Below are 23,305 nucleotides of genomic sequence, written 5' to 3'. Positions count from 1 at the left end.
GTCCCACGACAGTACCATCATCTCAAAGTTGAATGAAGCATGACCTAATGACCCCTTGCCCTATACCTAGAGAAGTACAGGAATGGCAAGCTCTGCTAGCTGGTGCTAAAACCCCTTATTCTGAACAATTTTCTCAGGAGTCTATACAGGATTCAGATGGGTCTCCCCTCCTTTTAGAGAAAGCCAATTTCGTGCGCGACGACACCTCAGTCCATTGCAACAACCCTACAACTTCCCTTTGTATAAATCAAATTTCCTGATGACCAGCAAAAGATGATCCCCTTTCCATTATAACCTGGAATATAGCAGGCTGGACTGTTCCATCAAAATACCATTTCTTTTTTTACTACATATCACAATTTGACATCCTCTTTTTACAGGAAACCTGGACCCCCACAGAGATACAGTTAGATGGTTATTGGACCAACTCTATTCCGGCTGCCCCAAGTAAGGTGGATGGGAGAGCTAAAGGGGGTATTGTGACACCAGTTAATACAGCGCTGCAATTTAAATGTGTATCATTGCCATCTTTTAAAGCCAGGGGTTGTGACTACCTTACTTTTATACACTGCTCAAAAAAATAAAGGGAACACTTAACACAATGTAACTCCAAGTCAATCACACTTCTGTGAAATCAAACTGTCCACTTAGGTAGCAACACTGATTGACAATCAATTTCACATGCTGTTGTGCAAATGGAATAGACAACAGGTGGAAAGCATAGGCAGTTAGCAAGACATCCCCAATAAAGGAGTGGTTCTTCAGGTGGTGACCACAGACCACTTCTCAGTTCCTATGCTTTCTGGCTGATGGTTTGGTAACTTTTGAATGCTGGCGGTACTGTCACTCTAGTGGTAGCATGAGACGGAGTTTACAACCCACACAAGTGGCTCAAGTAGTGCAAGCTCATCCAGGATGGCACATCAATGCAAGCTGTGGCAAGAAGGTTAGCTGTGTCTGTCAGCATAGTGTCCAGAACATGGAGGCGCTACCAGGAGACAGGCCAGTACATCAGGAGATGTGGAGGAGGCCGTAGGAGGGCAACAACCCAGCATCGGGACCGCTACCTCCACCTTTGTGCAAGGAGGGACAGGAGGAGCACTGCCAGAGCCCTGTAAAATGACCACCAGCAGGCCACAAATGTGCATGTGGCTGCTCAAACGGTCAGAAACAGAGTCCATGAGGGTGGTATGAGGGCCCGAGGTCCACAGGTGTGGGTTGTGCTTCAGCCCAACACCGTGCAGGATGTTTGGCATTTGCCAGAGAACACCAAGATTGGCAAATTCGCCACTGGCGCCCTGTGCTTTTCACAGATGAAAGCAGGTTCACACTGAGCACATGTGACAGACATGACAGGTTCTGGAGACGCCATGGAGAACGTTCTGCCTGCAACATCCTCCAGCATGACTGGTTTGGCAGTGGGTCAGTAATGGTGTGGGGTGGCATTTCTTTAGGGAGGCGCACAGCCCTCCATATGCTCACCAGAGGTAGCCTGACTGCCATTAGGTATCGAGATGAGATCCTCAGACCCCTTGTGAGACCATATGCTGGTGCGGTTGGCCCTGGGTTCCTCCTAATGCAAGACAATGCTAGACCTCATGTGGCTGGAGTGTGTCAGCAGTTCCTGCAAGATGAAGGCATTGATGCTATGGACTGGCCCGCCCGTTCCCCAGACCTGAATCCAATTGAGCACATCTGGGACATCATGTCTCGCTCCATCCACCACAGACTGTCCAGGAGTTGGGGGATGCTTTAGTCCAGGTGTGGGAGGAGATCCCTCAGGAGACCATCCGCCACCTCATCAGGAGCATGCCCAGGCGTTGTAGGGAGGTCATACAGGCACGTAGAGGCCACACACACTACTGAGCCTCATTTTGACTTGTTTTAAGGACATTACATCAAAGTTGGATCAGCCTGTAGTGTTTTTTTCCACTTTAATTTTGAGTGCAACTCCAAATCCAGACCTCCATGGGTTGCTAAATTTGACTTCCATTGATAATTTTTGTGTGATTTCGTTGTCAGCACATTCAACTATGTAATGAACAAAGTATTTAATAAGAATATTTCATTCATTCAGATCTAGGATGTCTTATTTTTGTGTTCCCTTTATTTTTTGGAGCAGTGTATAAACAGGTGGAGATTTTGCTTTTTAATATCTACATTCCTCTACTCAATAGGAAGGATTTGATCAACAAGATTTGGGATGGCATAGAAGATTTTATTCTTGGCTGTTCAAATACCCCACAGCAGCAATAATTATTGGAGGTGACTTAAATGTTGGATGGGTCCAAACAATCAAGCATTATTTGATCAATTTAAGATCCATTATGATGAGAATGTACCAGAAGAACCCCTGTATTCCAGACAATTTAAAGATCCTAAAGCAAATTGGGCAGGTTTATGTGTAAGACAGATGACTTTACATTTGGACCTTTGTATCCTTAATGGTTCCACAAAAGGCGACTACCCAGCAGAATATACTTATCAGGGAGTAGGAAGAAAATCCAGTTGATTATTGGATAATATGACCTCCAGAAGTTCTTGCAAAAGATGGAGGTAGACTCACGATGGAAAGCAATCACAATTCAGTAATCCTTACTCTCACATTACACCAGAAATCTCTAAGAACTGGTTCAATCTACCTACCCAGGCTAAAGAGCCAAAATACCCAGGTAAAAATTAAATGGACCAAGAAAAATGCAAAGGAAGTTACTAAATGGCTGTTTAGTGCCAGAAACATTAGAACTTCGTACATCTCTACTAAAAAATAAGTTTGAAGGATCATACTTAGAGGGGTTTGAAACTTTAATTTCAAATTTGAAATCGGTTCTCACTAACAGAATACTAGCTCAATCCAAAAAGCCGATTTTAAAGAATAAAAGTTGGTTTGATAGAGATTGCGTGCAACTGAAAAGGACATATAACAAAAGAGTATAGGAAAAGTAAAAATACTCCTGAGGATCACACTCGCTACTTAAAGCAGTTGAAGGCACAATATAAGACCTTGCTAAAAGAAAAAAAAAAGTGTGGCTCTGAAGGAGTCTTAGATTAATAGATTAATCTATGGCATATATTAATTGCAGCAGTCAAGACAAAAAATACATCCCTTTTCTGGCACATCACTAGAGGATTGGGGAAATCCCCCCTACCCCCAACTAATCAGGTACCGATTCATGCCTGGGAAGAATATTTTAGAGAGCTATATACAGACCCTGACTATGTAACTAAGGAGAACCAAATTAGTTTGGACCAAACTCCTTACTGGCCCCCAGTTACACCAGGAGAGAGATCCCGGTTGATCAGAACCCTCAAGGCTAATAAGGCACCAGATGCTGATAATGTCCTGCCAGAAATAATCAAAAAGAATGCCAGTTGGTGGGCTCCACTTTTAGCATCTCTATATGTATAGATAAAAAGGGCCGTATGCCAAGAGATTGGGGATTAGCAATTATCATACGAATTTATTTAAAAAGGTAATAGAAATTATAGATCTATTAGCCTTCTGAATGTTATTAGTAAATTGTATGCCAAACACCTAAACTATAAACTTCAGGATTGGCTAATTTCCGGGGGGATAATCAAAGATGAGCAAGCTGGTTTTAGAGAAGGAAGATCTACGGTGGATCATATCTTGGTATTTCATCATCTGGTTCAAAAATACATGAATAAAAAAAATCCTCTTTTCGTGGCCTTCCTTGATTTTAAGCAGGCCTTCGATTCAATATCCAGGAACACCCTCTGGGAGAAATTAAAACACACTACCATCAATAAATGCCTCCTTTTCCTCATACAAAAATTGTATGCTAATTCCACTTTGAAAGTGAGGTGTAATGCTCAAGAGACTTTAACCAGCCCAGTAAGGATACAAAAAGGTACAGCAGGGTTGCATCCTATCCCCCTCCCTTGACCGTCTGATCAACCTCTTACACAACCCTGATTTACATCCTCCTAACATGTAAAATCCCGATTCTCCTATATGCAGACGATGCTGCTATAATTTCACAAACTCCAATAGGACTGAAGAGAGCAATTATGGCAACACTTGAATTTTGTAAACAGAATAAGCTGGTTTGATAAATCAAAAGTTTTGGTTTTTTCTAAAAGACCTAGACAATATTCCAGGCAAATAGAAGGGTATAGTTTAGAACAAATCAGGACATTCAGATATCTTGAGGTGGTTTTCCACTCGCAAGGGACATGGAAGGCACACCTGGATCACACATTGCAAGCAGCCTATAGGTCCTCAAATGCAATTAAACATATATATTTTTACACCGGTGGAGGGCAATTAGTACCTGCGGCCTTAAAACTTTTTGAGGCCAAAACATTGGCACAAATTCTATATGGGGCACAAACAGGAATCCTTGCAAAAAGTCTTGCTAGAACCTATACAAACCAAATTCCTGCGAGCCATCTTAGCTGCACCCAAAGGCACTCCAAATGCCCAGGTAAGAATTGAGTCAGGCATGCCTCAAATTCAGGAAAGGGCCTGCAAGATGATGATCATTCGTTGGCTAAAAATGCATTTCTTCCCAGAGGGACTGACCCCTCTAGTACTGACTGATAACTACCCCTCCCCCTGGAAACAGGCAATAGACCACAAGCTGGGCTCTTATGGGCTCTACCCAGTACTAATGTCCCTAGGCTTTGACCAAGCAAAGCAAGTAGTAATCAATAGAATTAAGGACATGGAGTTCCAAGAACTAAATAGGTTGGCTCGCCACAGCAGGGACAGAATTAAACAGGGAGTGTGGGAATCAGCAAGATATCTAATGATCTGATCTTCCCAAAACAAAGAACAGCATTCTTCAGAGCCAGATTTAATATTCTCCCATCAGCACTCCTTCAGGACAGGTATAAGAAAACACCAATAGCAGAACAGGTATGTATACGTGGTAAAGGAGACATTGAAGACATGTTTTATTGTTCTGTGAGTTATACAGAGTTTATAGGTCATTGTATATTCTCCCCTTACTAGAGAGACTGTCAGGGAGGACAGACAATTTTTATGTAGACTTTCTCCTCCAGGATTCAAACCCAGCTATTATGTGTGCAGTGGCAAAATTCTGTGTTGCTGAAATGTCTAGAAAAAAAAATGGTTACAGAATTATAGCTGTCAATTTGTGACAATTTTTGGAGATAGAGCAAACTTTGGAAAATGATATTTACACACATACTTATTGGCTCTCCACTCATATAAACCAGGGAGTGCCCCTAACTGTTTGAGAACATGTATTTTCTTAATGGATGTATGTATGTATGTATGTGTGTGTGTGTGTGTGTGTGTGTGTGTATATAGTAAATAGTGATGTCTATTGCTGGTCTAACACCATAATAAAGTTATATTCTATTCTAATTGTGCTGTTGGAGAAGATTATTGACAGTCTCTTGAACTGCAAGGAGATCAAATCAGTCAATCTTAAATCAACCATGACTTTTATTTGGAAGGACAGGTATTGAAGCTGAAATTCAAATACTTTAGCCACCAAATGAGAAGAGAGGACTCATTGGGAAAGAAAGACTCATGCTGGTAAAGACTGAAGGCAAAAGGAGAAGGGGATGGCAGAGCATGAGACTGTCACTGATGTGGTGGGCATGGGTTTGGGCAGATTCTGAAAGACAGTGAAGGACAGGGAGCTTGGTGAGTTCTGTCATAGGGTTGTGGTGGGTCAGGCATGGCTTAGTGACTCAACATTCTACAAATGATTGGTTCTAGCTTCAACTTGTTAACTACGGTATCAGAGTGAGAATGGTGCTTTAACAACCTGTTTTCTTCTGTAAGCTGTCTGGTACAGAACATGCTTTTGTGGGCATTACTGAAGGATCTGGAATAGGAAAACTGGTTCCTCGTGTATTTATGGAATATCTTGATTAAATGGTATGGCCATCTCAAACTAATTATTGAAGAAACTACCACAGCATCAGTTTCTTGATACAGACACAGGTAACTTGCAAATTTTCAGAGAGAACATTTATTGACTAAAAGGGAGTGTTGCCTTTAAACTTGTAAAGTGCCATAAAGGATAAGTCTGACTTCCTGTTCCTGCACCCACACCTACACTAAGAAAAGCCATTGCTTATAAAAGGCAGAAGGCATATAAAATGTGCAACTGCCAAAATTGCTAATCTACTTGCAAGTGGAAAAATGTCATGAGGAAGAGAAAGAGCTCTGAAAACTGTACTGGGTGAAGGTGGAGAGAACTGAAACATATCTGGCATGAAGTGAACTAATAGTGATCAATAGCTTTTTGTAATAGAACACCCAATCAATGTGCAAGGCCCCGAGAGGCTGACTCTACCAGATACATTAATTTTACCTGATTCCCAACTTGAAACATCCCCCTCCATGGGAGAGTAAGCCCTTCAGTTCTTTATTTGTTATGACAATACTGTTTATTCAAGCGAACAAAGACATTATTGGCCACTCCGTTTTATGCTTGTCTTGTTTTCCCCAATTCAGTTGCTGAATGAATGGTTGTTTGAAGAAATCCTCAACTTTTAAACTGAAATGAACATAGGGTTTTCCTTCCATATGCATGAAAATGCAACTTATCCTTCTTTTTAAAGGCCTATGAAACAAGTCCAGTGCTGATGAAAAGGAAGCTCTTGTTTTCAGGCTGGTGCTCAGCAAAATCTGAAGCTAACCAATAGTCTCTTTAATGAACCTCATCTGACTGTTTCCTTTCTAAAAAAAAATTCTAGGCTGTCATTTTAGTACTAAATGTCCTTCTTTACATTCAGCAGCTTTATTCCAGTGTCACGGCTTTCTGTTGCAGCCTAACCGAAGATGAGAATAGGTCTGCATATGGGTTTAGGGACCCCAAGGTAAATTTTTTTGCAGTGTCTTCCATAGGGAACAGCTGGAATACTACAGGTCAGAGAAGCAGAGACAACTGCTGTCTCAGATTTCTTTTTTGGACATAAGAAATGTAGCTCTATTTCAAGCCTGTATCTTTATCTCTACATAAATAAAAAAGTCTGAGGTGGTGGGTCCGGCTAGCCAGCAATCATAAGATGACAAATTCCTCAGCTGAGGGCTTCTTTATTCTGTCCCGTTTACTATGCTGTTGGACTTGCATGGTTTGCTGGGCAAAATGGGCACACATCTCCTCCAAACCATATTCCTGAGCGCAGCCCTCCACAACCGAGAACATGGGATATTTTTCTTTGGCAGCTGCATAGTTTAGGATCTGCAGTGGGAATGAAGAATAATGAACTAGTACAATCCATTTACTTGCTATAAAATTCAGACAAGCAGGCTTGACATTCATTTTTATTAGGCCTGGATTTTGTTCCATTTCTGACTGGAGGAGCAATTGTTTTAAAATGGCTTGTAAGAATTACACAGAACTCACAATTTATGATGGAAGCTTCCAGTTTTGTTGTGCTGAAGAATCTTAAACACAGTGAGTAAAATACTAATAGCTTCTTTTAAAGCACGAGCCTTTTTAAAAACTCACATCCCAAGTTTCCAGTTTCAAATTCTACAAATAAACACATTTGTTTCCCCAAATTTCTGTCAAGTTCTATCTTTAATCCAGAGTAAACACTAATTCAGAGAATAGCTTGTAAGTGAACCCAGAAAAATATAATTCTTCACCTGAGTTAAGTCCAAGCAGAGATGTTCAAATTCCATTCTGTGACGTACATAGAACCCAATAGTACAGCTGGGATCCAACTTTGTGAATGATGTTTTTCGAGGATAATTACAGTGGAAAGTCTGGAAAAGAGTTAACAACATTAAATTTCTCCAATTTTTTAGATTGCCTGTCTCTAGAATCAACCTTCAAATGAAGTCTTAGATAATTCCACCATAAACAGGAACTGATAAGATTGAGAACAGACATCATAAGTCTCAATGCCTCTTTCTGTAACTGGAAAAAAAAGATTATTTCAAAGCCAAATATATAAGGCACTACAATATAATAGACTGGTATCAAAATAGCTTTGCTTTCAAGATAATATGCTTTTATATACAAATGTACGGAGTAGGTTTTACAGTTACATCTCATTATCTTAAGAGAAGTCAGCATAATTGAGATACACGTTTTAAAGAAGAAAATTTAAAATAAGCTGTGAAATTATTTTCAATCTAAAAAACATAGTTTCTATAGTCTGCAACTCATTAGCATCCTTAAAACAATTACATCACATCTTGATGTTCAAGAGAAGATGTTGGAATTGTTACCTATAAACAACCCCAACTTTAGGTCACCTACCCTGAACTATGATACACAGATCCCTCTCTTTTTAAAAAAAAATTTAAAAAAATAAAGTTTAAGTTTCATATATTTAAAACATTTAAAAAGAAACAAACATATAAACAAATATATATACATATATACATTTTGCAGCAGGTATTGAGCATTGGTTACATTTTTTTTTCTTTTACCGCATAACATTGACGTAATCTACCTTGTTACAATACCTTCCTCGTTCTTTTAATGTTTTAATTTCACAGAATACTTTATAATTAAATGCATGTCCTTCATAATTTCATACCTTATTCAGTTATCAAATGTTGCTTTTTCGTTAGCCATTCGTACCAACAGTTCCAAACTTTGTAGTATTCACTATCTTTGTTGTTTTTTAGTAATTTGGTTAGGCTGTCCATCTCTGCACTCGTGAATTTTTTTAATGACCATCTCCTCTGAAGGGACAATAGACAGTTTCCAATTTTGAGCATAACTTATTCTGGCTGCCGTTATAATGTGCAAGATTAAATATTGATTTTTTTTCTTCTATTTTTGAGTCTATCATACCCAACAAGAAGGTTTGGGGTTCAAGTTTTACTTCTTGTTTAGTTATATTTAGAATCCAATTTTTGATATTTTTCCAAAACTTCTGCGCATATGGACATGTCCACCACATATGGAAGTATGTTCCCTGGGCGCAGTTACACTTCCAGTAGTTTGGGGGGAGGTTCAGGAACATCTTAGCCAGTCTCACGGGTGGCAAGTGCCAACGATACACCATTTTATAGAGATTCTCTTTGTACGAGGCTGACATAGTTAGTTTGTAATTTATTTCCCAATACGTTCCCACTTGTCTAATTCAATACTGTGGCCCACATTTTTTGCCCAAATTATCATACACTCCTTGACTGTTTCTTCTTTTAATTTATAATCCAATAGATACTTATATATTTTACTAATCAGCTTCCTTTCCTCTCCATGCCAAATTTTATCTAATTCTTGGTAGGTCACGTGAAAACCAAATTGTTCTTTATCTTTTTTGTAATGCGATTGCATCTGTGCATAGGGCCACCATGCTATCTCTTTTCCTTGAATTTGTATTTGATTCCTACCCTTTAACTCTCCGGTTTGATGTAATAGATCTTTATATCTTACAATATTATCAAAATCTAAAACATGTGTAACTGCCTCCATTGTAGATAACCGCAGTGGCACCTTACAGTAATGTACTTTTTTATCTTTTCCCAAATATTTAGTAACACATTCCTTATATAATGCCTTTGAAAGTACAAGTGGTGTTTACTCTTTCCATCCCACATAAATGTGTGCCATCCAAGTTGGAAATCAAAGCCCTCTAATGTTAAGATCCTTTTATTTATCATATTAACCCACTCTTTGAGCCAGGTTGCTATCGCAGCATAGTAGTATGTTATGAAATCTGGAAGACCAAAGCCTCCTTTCTTTCTATCGTCCTGTAATAATTTATATTTTATTCTGGGTTTTTTTCCCCTGCCATATAAATTTGGATATATGTTTATTTAGTTCTTCAAAAAAGCTTTTTTCCAACTTGACTGGCACCGTCTGAAATAAGAACCCATTGTTACAATCAGAGCTCCTGTCAAAAACTCCACTGCTTCACCACACCACTCAATTCGGAGCTTCCTTTACAGTATACACTTATATTCTGAAAATCTTCTTTAAATACACCTTTTCAGTGCTCAGCCTGCTGTTTCCGTCTTTTCGCTTCTTTTAATCGGCTGGGCTGCTGCGTCTCTGGTTCCGATCATCACGGTTGTCACGATTTCCCTCTTCTGCCGTTGGTTTTCAGGGGGTTCTTCTTCCAGTCTCCGTGATCGCGGCACCTCCCCAAGACCTCCGTGTCTTCCCCTTTCTTTTGCCTACCCCTCCGGGGTCTGGCATGCTCCAAAAAGCCACCAACTAGCGAAAATCGGAATCTTTCAGAGCGGTGATCCGCTCCTCAGCTCCACACCGGCACAGCGCCCAACCACCAGATCCCTCTCTTATACCATATTTTCCCGAAAGTAAGACCCAACCAGAAAATAAGCCCTAACAGGATTTATTAGAATGCATCTAATATAAGCCCTACCCTAAAATTAAGCCCATTAAGAGTCAGCCCTGGGGCGGTGGGGTGTAGCCAGCACAGAAGGCAGTGACTGCGAGATCCCAGTGTAGCACCACCCCTGCCCCACCTCCTGCCTCTCCTGATCCATTTGGTGGTAGCGCTACACATCAACAAGGTTGCCAACAGAGATGCTGAGAAGGAGCACCAGGCTGCTCTGGCTAAAAGTTCTTTCCTGTTGATGGCTTGGGAGGGACTGAGAATTAGATGAATTAATGGCTGCCTGAAATGTGCTTGTAGCGGCTGCTGGAAACAGAGTGGGCAGCCCCGCGCCTCTGCCTCCACCTGCTTCTGGTGCTGCCTGCAACAGTCCGTTGCTTCAAGCAATCGGCAAGCATGTCGAAAGCAAAAAGCGGGACTCACTTGCCATCCTATGCACTGTGGAAGGCAGCGAAACATAGAGAGGCTCTTTCTCCCTTTCAAAACCTGCCAGGACATGATCTGAATAACACCCAGCTTTACCTGCTACTGAAAGGCCTCCTAGCTCTTTCCTGAAGAGAGGGCAGCTCTTCTCTACATTTTGCTGACTTCCGCAGTGCAGGGGACAGGCGAGTTCCACTTTTCGCTTTTCACATGCTTGCCAATCACTTGCAGCAACTGGCACAAGTGACTGCCCATGCTGCTACTGGCCTCGGGGCTCTTCACCCTCTTGGCAGTGTTGCTCTCAACTGCCCTGCTGGGCTGCTTCTGCCTGGCGCAGGGGGAGTCGGCCCAGATCTATGACCTCTGGAATGCCTCCCTGCCTCACAGGGCCCCTTCACCGGCGGCTGCCAGTGAATCCGCGCCACCTCATCTGCTGCCACCTTCGGGCTACTGAGTACCAGTGGGAACATCTACTCGATGCTGCAGGTGCTTGGCTACAAGTTGAGCCCGGCGCTCTTTGGGCCCCGGTCTTGGTGGGTGCTGCAGCTCTCGTGTTGACTGTATGTGGCGGGTGTGGGGCTGCCCCTGGCCACCCTTGGCCTCTACCTCACCTGTGGCTGCTCTGCCACCAGCTGCAGCTGCCAACTCACAAGGCGAGACAAGGCAGATGGGTGGGGGGAGTGGAGCGGTGGGTATCTAGCAGGCAGAGGGAGGGGTGCTCCGCCTGGCCTGTGAGGTGTGTGGGGAATTCCAGCCTGAGGTACTGAAAGCTGCTAGGTAACAGCCAGGGCTTGGCGGGCCGGACGGAAAGCAAGGCAGCAACAGCAGCAGTGGCAGAGCACCCATAGATGAGATAGAGCCAAAAGGCAGCCAGGGGCAGCCTCCTACCTCACACACACCTACCTCACACAGCTGGCATGACAGCTGCAGAGTCCACCAGGGCCAAGGCCCAAAAAGCGCCAGGCTCAGCCCGTAACCCAGCACCTGCAGCACTGAGCAGCCCAAAGGCGGTAGTGGGTGAGGTAGCACAGCTCCACTGGCGGCAGGGCGAGTGCTCCAGAAGTCATAGATCTTGGCCAACTCGTCCTGCACCAGCACCAGACACAGCAGCCCAGCAGGGCGCCAAGAGCAGTACTGCCAGGAAGGCAAAGAGGCCAGCAGCAGCACAGGCAGCCACTCGATGGCCAGTGGCTGAGAAACATCTCAGCAACAGCAGGGCCAGCAGGCAGGATGGGCAGAGGCCAGGGTACACCAAAAACTTGGCACGTTGTGGCTGCAGAAAAGCAAATGGGAGAGGGACAGCCTGGTGGTAGCAACACTCCCACTTCCGTTGGCTCCTGCACTCACTGCCTCCTGTACGTGGATAAAATAAGACATCCTCGAAAATAAGCCGCAATGGGTCTTTTAGAACAAAAATAAATATAAGACTCAGCCTTATTTTCAGGGAAATATGGTATTCATACTTTGAAATATTAATATTATAGGGTCAGATGGTGTCCTGGGATTCACAATTCTGTTTGAAGTGCCAAAATGGGAGCGCGTGCTGGAAACTAGAAGAGCAACTCCCTGGTGCGCCACTCGGGAGCGCCAGAAACTGGAAGCTCAGCTTCACCTGGTCTTCCAGTTTCTAATGCTCATGCACACATGAAGACTAGTTGGCTGGTATGCACATGCGCACCCGGGAGCTGCTCTTCCAGTTTCCGGCGCTCCTGTGAATGCAAAGACCAGCTGGCTGGCGTGCATGTGCGCACCGGAACCCAGAAGAGCAACGGGTGATGGCTGGCATGCCCAGAGAGATGGCTCAGTGTGTCACTTCTGGCACGTGTGCCATAGGTTCGCCATCACAGGGCTATAGCAACAAAAAAATGCTTTCTTCAATCTGAGTATTCTTCCTAATATTGGATAGTTTCTGGAGTTCTAATTGCTTTCTTACATGATTTTCCCAACTATTAGATTCCTTAAGTTCAAAGAGATATTGATAAATACTCACCTCTACAGGAAAGTTCTCCTTAGTGGTATCCACAAAAGGCTGGCAGTAATGGGGATCCAAGTATAACAGGAAGTCATCTAGGCATGAAGGGAAGTAGGAGGCAGAAATAAGCAATGCATCTTAGTATGACTATCTTCTACTTGAAAAAAATGCACTTGTCAGAAGAGGAAACATGGACTATGCAACATGCTCTTAGCTGCTTTTTCCATCAATTGGTTCACATGCCTCCTCTTTGAATTAGTCTGCTGCTTAACTGGTAGCAATTTTACAAATAGCTATTAACTTTTTTCCCATTTACCAAGGATACTTCTACTTTTTATTAGGTAAATGACAGGAGTTGCCTATATGCAGGCTTATTCTCCAAGTACAAAGAACAACTACTGCCTTTTTAGCTACAATCCATTCAGATCCAACTAGATGATTCTTTCCTTTCTAAAAATAAGCAGCTCCAAAAAATTAAAAATCCCTGCTTATTTACTTCTTTTTATATTGACCATTCTTCAAACCATACCTATATTACCATATGCATTGTTGGTATTTCATTGCAACCACACTGACTTCAAATATCTAGGAAGGCTTTTATTTTTACTGGCTTACAGCTTTCATTAGTTTAATTGCTCATTTTTAATCACACAAAACGAATGGTTTGGGTATTACCATATAATAAATAAAAATGATGACATCAAGGCTTTTTGGAGCTGTAATGGATTGATTGGAAAAAGTGAACTTCCTTTTACTGGTTTGAGAAAGTAACAAGGATTGTCAGACATGGATTCTGCAAATTCAGCTGTGCTGGGTAAATTGCCAATTAAAATTTAACCCCATTATTCTGTTACTCATGTGTTTGGCAATCCAAACAAGCATAAAACCAAGAGTGTCATAATTACAAATGGAAGTTTCAGTCCAATAGGATTAGAGTATTTGAAATAATATTCAATAGGAAAAACATGTAAATTTTATTACTGTTACACTGGTAATTACAGCGTAAAGTTTATACCATTACAGAAGTTATTGTATATTAAGAATTTGGGTAATAAATTTACTGGTTATATAGCTTAGTGTAGAAGTTAGAAAAGCTGATTTGGCTCAACCTATTATTAAGAGGGAAAATAGATTAGAGATTTCTGAGGCTCACAGTTAAATTCCATTACCTTGATATCCGACAAAGTACAGTGAATGTTTTGGTTTCCCTCCAATAATTCCAATGCAGAAATCTAACTTCAACAGCTCCTGCAGGATAAGGTTCAGAATTCAGGAATTCCACCAAATCTTTGTTCCTTTTCTACTGTGATATTCAACTCCCAGTACTTATCTACAATGACTAGGAGAGAGACTATCACTTTTCAACCACAAATGTACAAATGTAGGAAAAGACAATGTAAGTGGTAAGAATTGGAAAAGCTGATAATTCAGTCTACTGCTATTCCTGATTTGCTGATTTTGTAAGAGCAATTTTCTTGTCTTAGTTAAACAACTGGGAATACATACAAGGAGATTACAGAAACCATCTCCTACAGACATTGTACAGTTCTGCTTACAGAATATTGCAACTTTGAGACACAATCAATATAGCCTTTTCACGCAATCAGTTGGAAAAGAATGAGACATCAACATGGATTGTATGTGAACCCCAGTATCCCACTATTTGCACCTGTTCTCAAGTCACCTTGATGCACTCCACATAGGCAGGATTAAAAGTCTCTCCACCCAGCCGCATGGGCACCAGGATAATGACTGCTTTCCATTCTGCCTCAGGATCCCATGGAGTCCTGCTGTTATTCTTCTTGGCTAGGTTTCCCACATCCCCTTTGTACACTATGGGGATATGAGAGAAGAGAATTCAGTCATAAACTATATGGACAAAAAGCTAGTTAAATCCCTTTGACTGTCCTGAGACTTGAGCCCAGGACAAACCTGTCCAATTCCCCCTTCTCCAAACTTACCTGTGCAATCCTGAGAAACATATATTACCAGATTGCCTGCTTCGATAGAACAATCCACTGCTTTCCTACAGGAACAAAATAGCACGCTTCAGTGAAATAGTATCCTTGTCAATTTTTCACAGTTCAGATGGTTGTCATGGGAAGGAGGATGGAGAGTTGACAAATAGTAAACTTATTAATGGAAAAATTTCCTTGCTGGGGAAAAAGGAAATTGGGCTCAGTTTGGGATAGCATAATGATGTAGGAGTCAGAAAAGCTTCCAAGATGCCATTGCTGCCCTAATACATAAAATTGTGAACCTTTTATCATTTTAATGTTGCTGACCACAACTCACAGAAAACTGAATCAGCATGGGTAATGGTATGGCATGCCAGGAATTCTAGTCTAGCAGCATAGGTTCCCCATTCATAAGAATATATTTGGCTTGCAAGGTGACAGCTTCTGAAAGATTCAGATGCTAAAGAAATGTGAGATTTGCCATGTATTGCCTTTCTCAACTTTTTCATAATTAATGATGCAATTAATCAAGGACAAGAAAGCCAGCAAAGTTCTATTGTTATTCTTTTCAACAAAATGGGCGTTGGTTCTTACCTGACACGCCCCTTCTCGGCGAACCGCGAGGAGCATCCAGAGTGGAGGTGCTTCAGACTCCTCTCTCACAGGCTGAGCTTGAATTGAGGAACGCTCCTCCTCCTCCACGTGATTCCACGTAGCGTTCCCCAGTTTTGCGAGGATGAGAAGAAAAAGCCGTGTACTCATCCTAACCAACTAATGGATCATTGGTCGAAACAAGATTCCCCACCAGACGGAGAAATTAGGGTGGGGCTGGATGCTCCTCACGGCTCGCCGAGAAGGGGCGTGTCAGGTAAGAACCAACGCCCATTCTCCATAGAGCTGCTCAGAGCATCCAGAGTGGGACATACCAAAGCTTGGCAGTCCATGGGAGGGACTCCGTCTGGGTGGAAGCCCCTCCACTTCATCGAGGACCCTCTGTAGGACTTGTCTGCCAAACGAGGCCTCCGCCGAGGCAAATATGTCTATCTTGTAATGCCTAATGAAGGGAGACGGGAAGCCCAGGTGGCGGCCCGGCATATATCAGTGATTGGAGCCTAGGTAGCCCAAGCTGCTGAAGTAGCCGCACTCCTGGTGGAATGTGCTGTTATTCCACTGGGCATTGGCAGAGCTTGTGACAGGTAGGATCTGGAGATAGTTGCTCTGATCCAGCGACCGATGGTTGAAGGGGATACTTTGAGACCCAATGTCTTGGGCTGAAAGGAAAGGAATAGGGATTCAACCTCCTAAAGGGTTGAGTGCGCTTAATCAGGCATGATATTCCGCTCTGAAAAAAATCGGGCCGGCCAAAGAGACCCCGCCGCGCGCCCGACCTTGGGCAGGAAGGTAGGGTCGGGTCGGAGAACCACCCAGTCGGGCGTGAAAAACGCAGAGGTCCTTTCTGACTGATAAGGCTGCGATTTCCGATATTCGCCGGGCCGATGTAATGGCCACCAGGAACACCACCTTAAATGTTAAAAACTGGAGGGAGGACTCCTCAGAGGTTCAAAGGGGTGCTTAGTGAGTGAAGTAAGGACCTTATTGAGGTCCCAGGTAGGGTACCTGTGAACAGTTGGGGGCATAAGTTGGTGGTTCCTCTGAGGAATGCCCTAACGCGAGGGTGGTGGGAGAGGGAGCCAAAATTGTTGCAAGAGATAACAGTTGTCAGGGCTGCGACTTGTCGCCTCAGGGTGTTAGGGGAAAGTCCTTTATGCAGGCCCTCTTGGAGGAATTCCAAGACTTGAGCAATAGAGGGGAGAGAGAGGGTTAACTTGGGCTTTATGACACCACTTGCAGAAGCTATTCCAAGTGGCATCGTAGATCCGGTGGTTGAGGGCCGCCTAGCAGCTAGAATGGTGTCAATCACTTGACTAGAGAATTTCTCTTTCCTTAGGCGGTTCCGCTCAACCTCCAGACGGCTAACTGGAGCCATTGGGGATCCGGATGCAGAAGGGGCCCCTGGGAGAGGGCGATCCTGTCCGCGAGGAATTCTCCAGGGGGCTACAGATAGATTGCGGAGGTCCGCAAAACCACGGGCGCCTGGGTCAGGCAAGGGGCCACCAGAAGCAGGTCCGCCTTCTCGTGGATTAGTTTCTGGATCACTCTGGGAACTAGGGCTAGTGGGGGGAATGCGTATAGGAGCCCTGGTGGCCAGGGACAACGTAGGGCGTTGTGGTTCTCCGACCCGTGGGACGGGTATCTCGAGAAAAATCTTGGAAGTTGTGTATTGAGCGGGGATGCGAAAAGGTCCAGTCTGGACGCCTCCTTGAACAGGGATGGGTGGAGGCGCCATTCTGACTGGTCCACCGTGGCCCTGCTCAGCCAGTCCGCCTGGATGTTGGAAACTCCTGAGATATGCTCTGCTTTTAGCGAGAGGAGATTGGACTCTGCCCGACGACAGAGGCGTTCGGCCTCTCTCATCAACTGAATGGACTGTGTGCCCCCTTGCCTGTTGATGTGTGCTTTGGCAGTGACGTTGTCCGTGAGAATGAGGACATGACGTCCGCGTACCTGAGGAGGAAGCTGCGCAGGGCCAGGTGGACAGCGTGCAGTTCCAGCCAGTTTATGCTGCATCTTTATTCTATCTTTGACCATCTGCCCTGTGCCGTGAGCGAGTTGACGTGGAGTGCCCCATCCGGATAGGCTGGCGTCTGTGGTGAGGTGAGCCTCTGGGGCTCCTTGAAGTAATGACCAGAGGAGGGACGTGAGGACCTTTGGAGGTACCTTGACCTTGGATTTCAATGCTTCTGCCGGATCTTTGAAATGGGAGCAGGAACCACTGTAGGGATCTGCTGTGTAAACGGGCCCAGGGAACAATGGAAATGCATGAGACCATCTTACCTAGTAACTTGGAGAGGTCGCGCCTGGATAGGGAAGAGTGGTCTGGAGGAGGGGGGGTTGATTAGAGGTGGAGGGAGTGGAAGGTGTGAGGGCTGGAGGCATCGAACGTGACTCCCTAGATCGCCTATCGAATTCCTTCTCCAACGCCTTATGGCGCCTTAGGGCATCCCTCTGGGAGGCCTTGGAAGGTTCCTTAGCCTGCCTGCGCAAATGCTTCGATTTGGCCTTCAGAGAAGGGCGTTTAGAAGAATTGTCATCTGCCATTTTAAGAAGTAATAAGCGTATATAAATTACTAGAGACGGTTGGCTCGCCTAGGGTTCGGCCTACAACAAAGCCCGGGTGTCCTTTGAGCTGGTCCGCGCCCCCTTTTGGAATTTTTTATTATGTACTACGATAACAACTATATGGAGATATATATTGATATTAGTAATAAAGTATATATATATATATAAATATATTTGTTTTTTTTGTTTTTTTGGATATATAAATTTTTATTTTATATTTTTATATTTTCAATTATTTTTTTTATTTTATTTTTTATCAGAACTAAATAAGTTAAACTGGTATAACTGGATCTGGCTCAAAGGCAGAAGGCAACCGTTGGAAGGTGGATAGCAACAAGAGAAGAAAACGAAAGCTGATCAAAGATTAATGAGTATCCAATTAGCCGAATGAACGCCTGAGGCCAGAAGTGGAGAGGCCTCCAGCAGTTGTCCTCCAGGCAAAAACTGGAGGGGGGGGTGCTGCTGTACTTCGCCCCGAGTGAGGCTGCGGGAGGGCCAACAATAAGATCAACCAAAGCCAGGTATTAACAGATAGCGAAGTTATAGACTGTGCTCTTGACCCGCTGAGGGTCCAGATGAGAACTAGGTCGACCGCAGCTTATTTCAACAGGAAACAAAATGGCGCCCGACCATGAGGCGGCGCCCAAAATGGCGGCCACGAGCTGAGCAAGTGTTGGGCCCTCTCGGGACGGTTAAGCTCCTCCGGCTAGCTCAGCGTGCCGAGAGGGGCTGCGCAGAAGAGATATGGCTCTTCCTGAGCGATCGGCGTTCGAGGTGGGGGGAAAACCAGCGGCGCTTTAAGCGCGAGATAACGAGCCGCTAACGAGGCGGCATGGAAAGAGGCAGGGAGGACAATTGGATCAAGGATGGGGGGGTTAGCGCAAAGGTGCCGCAAGCCCGCCCGCTTTTATACCCTTAGGGGCGAGAAAGACGCTCCCCTGGGTCACTACCAAATGCGCAGGGGCTAAGAGGAGAAATTCAAACCTTTTCTGCAGAGAAATAGGAAAAATCCTGAATCGGCCAAGGAGCATTCATTAACAACAGCCTATCTCTCCGAGGCTGAGCAAAAACTGGGGAACGCTACGTGGAGTCACGTGGAGGAGGAGGAGCGTTCCTCAATTCAAGCTCAGCCTGTGAGAGAGGAGTCTGAAGCACCTCCACTCTGGATGCTCCGAGCGGCTCTATGGAGAATTTAGACAAGTCCCCTGCATTCTAAGCAGGCGTTTTAAAGACACAGATCCAGCAGGTCCATTTAGTACTTTAGTCAATCATTCTGAAACCTTGTGATAACAGAGTTTGATTATCCCTGGTTGTGCTGTCAAAAAATTCCCAAAATAAGAACATGGAGCATTCTTGGCAGAGAACCTAACTTCCACATAACTAGCTGGGCACCCAACAGAATACTGAAATAATTAGGAGCTTGCAAAATGTTTCAATGTTAACCATTTGAAACACCTACTTTTTAAATTTGAAATAAATTATTTCAGTCACTCTGAGAATACTCAAAACACTACCAAAGTCATTGAAACAGACTATTTCAGATGAAGACCAGCTATTTCAAATTAAAATTATTTTGAACTTCAAATGGGATATTTTCATTTTAAAATTGTCAAATCCAAAGTGGTCTGTACACAATAAACCTCCCAACTTAACTACCAACAAACAAACCAGAATATCCGCCCATAAAGACTCCCACTGAGAGAGTGTTAATGATCCCCAAACCTGTTCTTCCTCATCTCTATAATATAAATTCATTCAGATACCAATTACTCACCTGAGGATGTGGGCAGTAACAGAAGGGCCATACCAATCTCCAGCTTTCTTCCCTGAATTATGCCCAAGATCAACTAGTTGGTGGATCCCAAAGGGTGCTTGTGGCTGATCTGCAAACCATGAAATAATCTTACGGTGGTAGCATTCCTTCTCCAATTCATCAGATCTGCAGGAATGCCGATGAGCCCACAACTCCCAGGGTCCTATAGTCCTATTAGTGGGGATGGATGAAGTTTGGTGCAGATGGGAGATGCTGGGACAGGGTAGAGAGGAAACTTTCATGGGCTGCATATTTGTCAAATTGGTAGTGATAAGGACATCTGACCAGGTCCAGTCTGAAAAGTGAAACACAAAATCAAGAAAAATAAGAAAGGATAGCAAGCCATCCAATTCCCCAAAGCCCATAGAAATTAATTAAGGTATCACTTATTCACTCAATAGCAAACACATTGTAACAGACTGTATATGTGGATACCATACCTGCTGAAGTTGACTAAATTATGACCCACATTTTGGTTGGTGGAAGAATCTGTATCATAAATGGTGAGCTACTCAAATTTTCTATTATTATGCAAATGTCTTCTGTTGATCTCTGGAAGATGACAAATCCAAAAAAACTGTTATGACCCAGATGGACAAGACTAGGCAGGCCTCTTGAGAGTCTTTTATTTCTCCTGGAAAGAGTTAAACAATTGACCCTCCACTGACTGGTCAGGATCCACCCTCCCACAAATAACAGCCCATAAATTATCTGATCAGTTCACAAAGCAAAAGTCCAGAAAGAAAGAAAGGGCAGTACTCAGAGCAAGGTAAAGGTCCAAGACAAGGCGCAGTTTTCCCAAAGTGAAACAACAGACAAATGCAGTTCACAATCAAGGACACAGGTCAAACCAAAAAGCCAAAAGCACTTCTCGAAACAAGATGGGATCCAAGGCAAGGCAGGTCTGAAAGGAGAATCTTTAGGGCTAGGGCAAGCCAAGGACAGTCCTCAAAACAAGGCAAAACCAAATCTTCAAAACAAAGCAGCCTGAGTCACAGCCGAGTGTAATCTGAAAACTAACACTTGTTCCTGGCAAAAGGAATAGGTAGCTATAGATATGCTTCACGAACAGTTTTGCAAGTTTTTTTGCAGATGGAAGTCCTTTACAGGCTGTAAAGTGAGCCTACTTAAAGAATAAGTCAATACCAGTCCAAATGATCGTATTCCCGCCACTCTCAGGTAATTCTACGATAAAGTCCATTGCAATTTCTTCCCACGGCTGTGTTGGTTCAGCTACTTGTTGGAGGAGGCGAGGGGGTTTACCAGTTCTGTGTTTCATCGTGGCACAAATTGAGCAGTTTTTCACATAGTCCTCGACATCAGGTTTCATTTTTGGCCACCAGAACTGTCTTCTGATTAAATGTACGGTTTTTAAGAAACTGAAGTGTCCCCGCAATTGTGAGTCATGGCTACACTTTAGTACCATTAGTCTTAGATTTGCGGGTACATAAAGTATAGTCTCTTTCCAAGTCAGTCCCTCATTCATTGTCAATTTGGTTTGATGCTCCACAAACCAGAGATTGGTCAATAAGGCTGCTTTCAACTCAGTTGTCATTTTGTCTTCCAGGAGTCTGGGGTTGCGGTTGGCTTGGCCTCGGTTACTTGGTTACTTGGGCTGCCGATCGAGCTCTGATATCATAGTCTGCACTACTTCCTCTTGGCGACTGTCAAATTGGGGTTTCCTTGACAGGGCGTCCGCCAATATGTTTTTTCCTCCGGGGATATATTTCATGTTGAAGTTGAACTGCTTGAAATACTGAGCCCAGTGGACTTGTTTAGGTGATAGCTTCCAAGGTGTCTTTAGAGCCCCAAGGTTCTTGTGATCAGTCCACACCTCAAACGGCTCCATCACCTCTTCTAGGAAATGCCTCCAAATCAACAAAGCCCATTGCACTGCAAATGCTTCTTTCTCCCAGACTGCCCATCTTCGCTCTGTGTCTGTCAGCTTTTTGGACACATAAGCGCAAGGCATCAGTCGGTTCTGAGAGTCCTTTTGGAGAAGAATGGCTGCAACCGCCACATCACTAGCATCAGCTTGGACTATAAAAGGTCTGGTCGGGCCAGAAGTGTGCTGTGAACTGCACCCCCTGGTCAGACACTACCCGATCCAGTAGACCATACAGCCGAAACACATGGGCAATGAACAGATGTATCATTGTCCGAGTGGTAGGGAGACCTGCATATAGGATAAAATGGGCCATCTTCATGAGCATGTCCATGATCACCAGTATCATGGCACCCTTCGATGGGGGCAAATCCGTAATGAAATCTAATGAGACTGCCCCCCCACAATCTTGCCAGCATAGGTAATGGCTGCAACAGACCAGTGGCATATTTGGCTGTCAACGTTGCCCACATAACATCACATATCCCGACACGTCATGCCAGAGTCACAGCCACCAAAATGTCCTAGAGACGCGGTGCAACATCTTGAAGACCCCAAAGTGCCCCACTGCCGGACTGTCGTGACATTGTCTCAGGATACTGCCATGGAAGTCCCCCTCAGGAATGTAGTCACTAAAATGTAACAGGTCCTCCATGTAAGTCCAAGGGATCTCATTTTTCCCATTGCAAGCCAACTCACAACAACGAGTCACCACAAACAGATCCTGTTGCTGCGCTTTGCGAATCCTGACCCGTAGGTCCATGGACTCCTTGGTGGCCATGAACCATTCCAAGTGAATAACCGTTCTGGCCTTAATCTTGTCCTCCTTTTGGATAAACTTGGGCTTGCAGAACAGCGCATCTGCACACTGATTCTGCATGCTAGGGACATGTCACCCAAAAGTCAAACCTTGCGAAAAACAGTGACCATCGCACCTGGTGCTGGTTCAGTGTCCTGGCAGTCTGTAGATGTTCTAGGTTCCAATGGTCAGTTCGAACCTCAACTTGCCCTCTCCAATTAGTGCCACTACGTTGACCATCAACACCTCCTTGTCCCATATGTCATAACTCTTCTTCAGTGCCATGGGAACAAGGTGCTTGCAGGGGCATCGGCCTGCAGGAGCCTGCCCAGATGGCCACATCTGACGCATCCATCCGCACGGTCTTAATGGATCGGGATGCTTGAAGATGGGCTCAGAGGTGAAGGCAGCCTTAATGTCATCAAAGGCCCCCTGCTCCTCAATGCCTCAATGGAACTTCACCTCTTTCTTTAACAGATTGGAAAGGGGAGCAGTCTGGATAGCAAAGCGGGGAAAGAATGTGCAGTAATAGACATGGTTTTATAAACTTATAAAAATAGGGAGGTGTATATTTCTATGATTTTGTTTTGTAATACTTACTTGATCACCTTATGCGAGAGAGACCAGATCAAGAAACTGACTCCATAGGAAGACTACAACTACAAAATTGTTGACATAGGCTACAGTAGCAGAATCCTGCAAGCCTGGAAGGTAAAATATTTTACTTTTCCTCCCTTTTATAACCTTCTGAGTCAAGGACAGCCCCTTGGAACACTCTGGAGGCCCCATTTGGGCCTGGAAGGTCTCCTGGAGCATTCCATAGGCTCTGTTTTGCACCTGGAAGACCTCCTGGACCACTCTAGAGGTCATGTTTTGGGTCTGGAAGGCCTCCTGCACAATTGTGCAGACTCTGTTTTGGGCCTGGAAGACCTCCCGGAGGACTCTGAAGGCCAAAAGCAGTTGTAGGGGTCTGTGTGCCCCACCTGCGCCCCATTTTTGC

General features: G+C 44.0%; 1 protein-coding gene across 15 annotated transcripts in view; it reads right to left on the bottom strand.

Moving 5' to 3' along the window:
* Positions 1-5,956: 5,956 nt before the first annotated feature.
* Positions 5,957-23,305, bottom strand: part of ATG4D (autophagy related 4D cysteine peptidase) — a 29,670-nt gene continuing 12,321 nt past the window's right edge. For 13 of the 15 annotated variants that reach the window (XM_087957105.1, XM_087957104.1, XM_087957110.1 and 10 more), the window contains 7 exons: positions 19,583-19,916; positions 14,632-14,696; positions 14,355-14,503; positions 13,840-13,918; positions 12,689-12,765; positions 7,601-7,720; positions 5,957-7,190 (listed from right to left, as the gene is read on the bottom strand). In XM_087957105.1, coding sequence (XP_087813231.1) covers positions 7,008-7,190; positions 7,601-7,720; positions 12,689-12,765; positions 13,840-13,918; positions 14,355-14,503; positions 14,632-14,696; positions 19,583-19,916 — 1,007 coding nt within the window. In that variant the 3' untranslated portion in view covers positions 5,957-7,007. Of the gene's footprint in view, positions 7,191-7,600; positions 7,721-8,502; positions 8,651-12,688; positions 12,766-13,839; positions 13,919-14,354; positions 14,504-14,631; positions 14,697-19,582; positions 19,917-23,305 lie in introns of those variants that run through there. The other 2 variants (XM_087957114.1, XM_087957113.1) reach the window with 1 other exon arrangement.

This window comes from Notechis scutatus, chromosome 2 (genome assembly GCF_049901735.1).
Source record: "Notechis scutatus isolate UNSWTSFEM ecotype Mainland chromosome 2, rNotScu1.2, whole genome shotgun sequence".
In the NCBI taxonomy this organism is placed as follows: Eukaryota; Metazoa; Chordata; class Lepidosauria; order Squamata; family Elapidae; genus Notechis; species Notechis scutatus.
The sequence above is the reverse complement of the archived record's forward strand: the minus strand, read 5'-3'. Positions and strand labels throughout refer to the sequence as shown.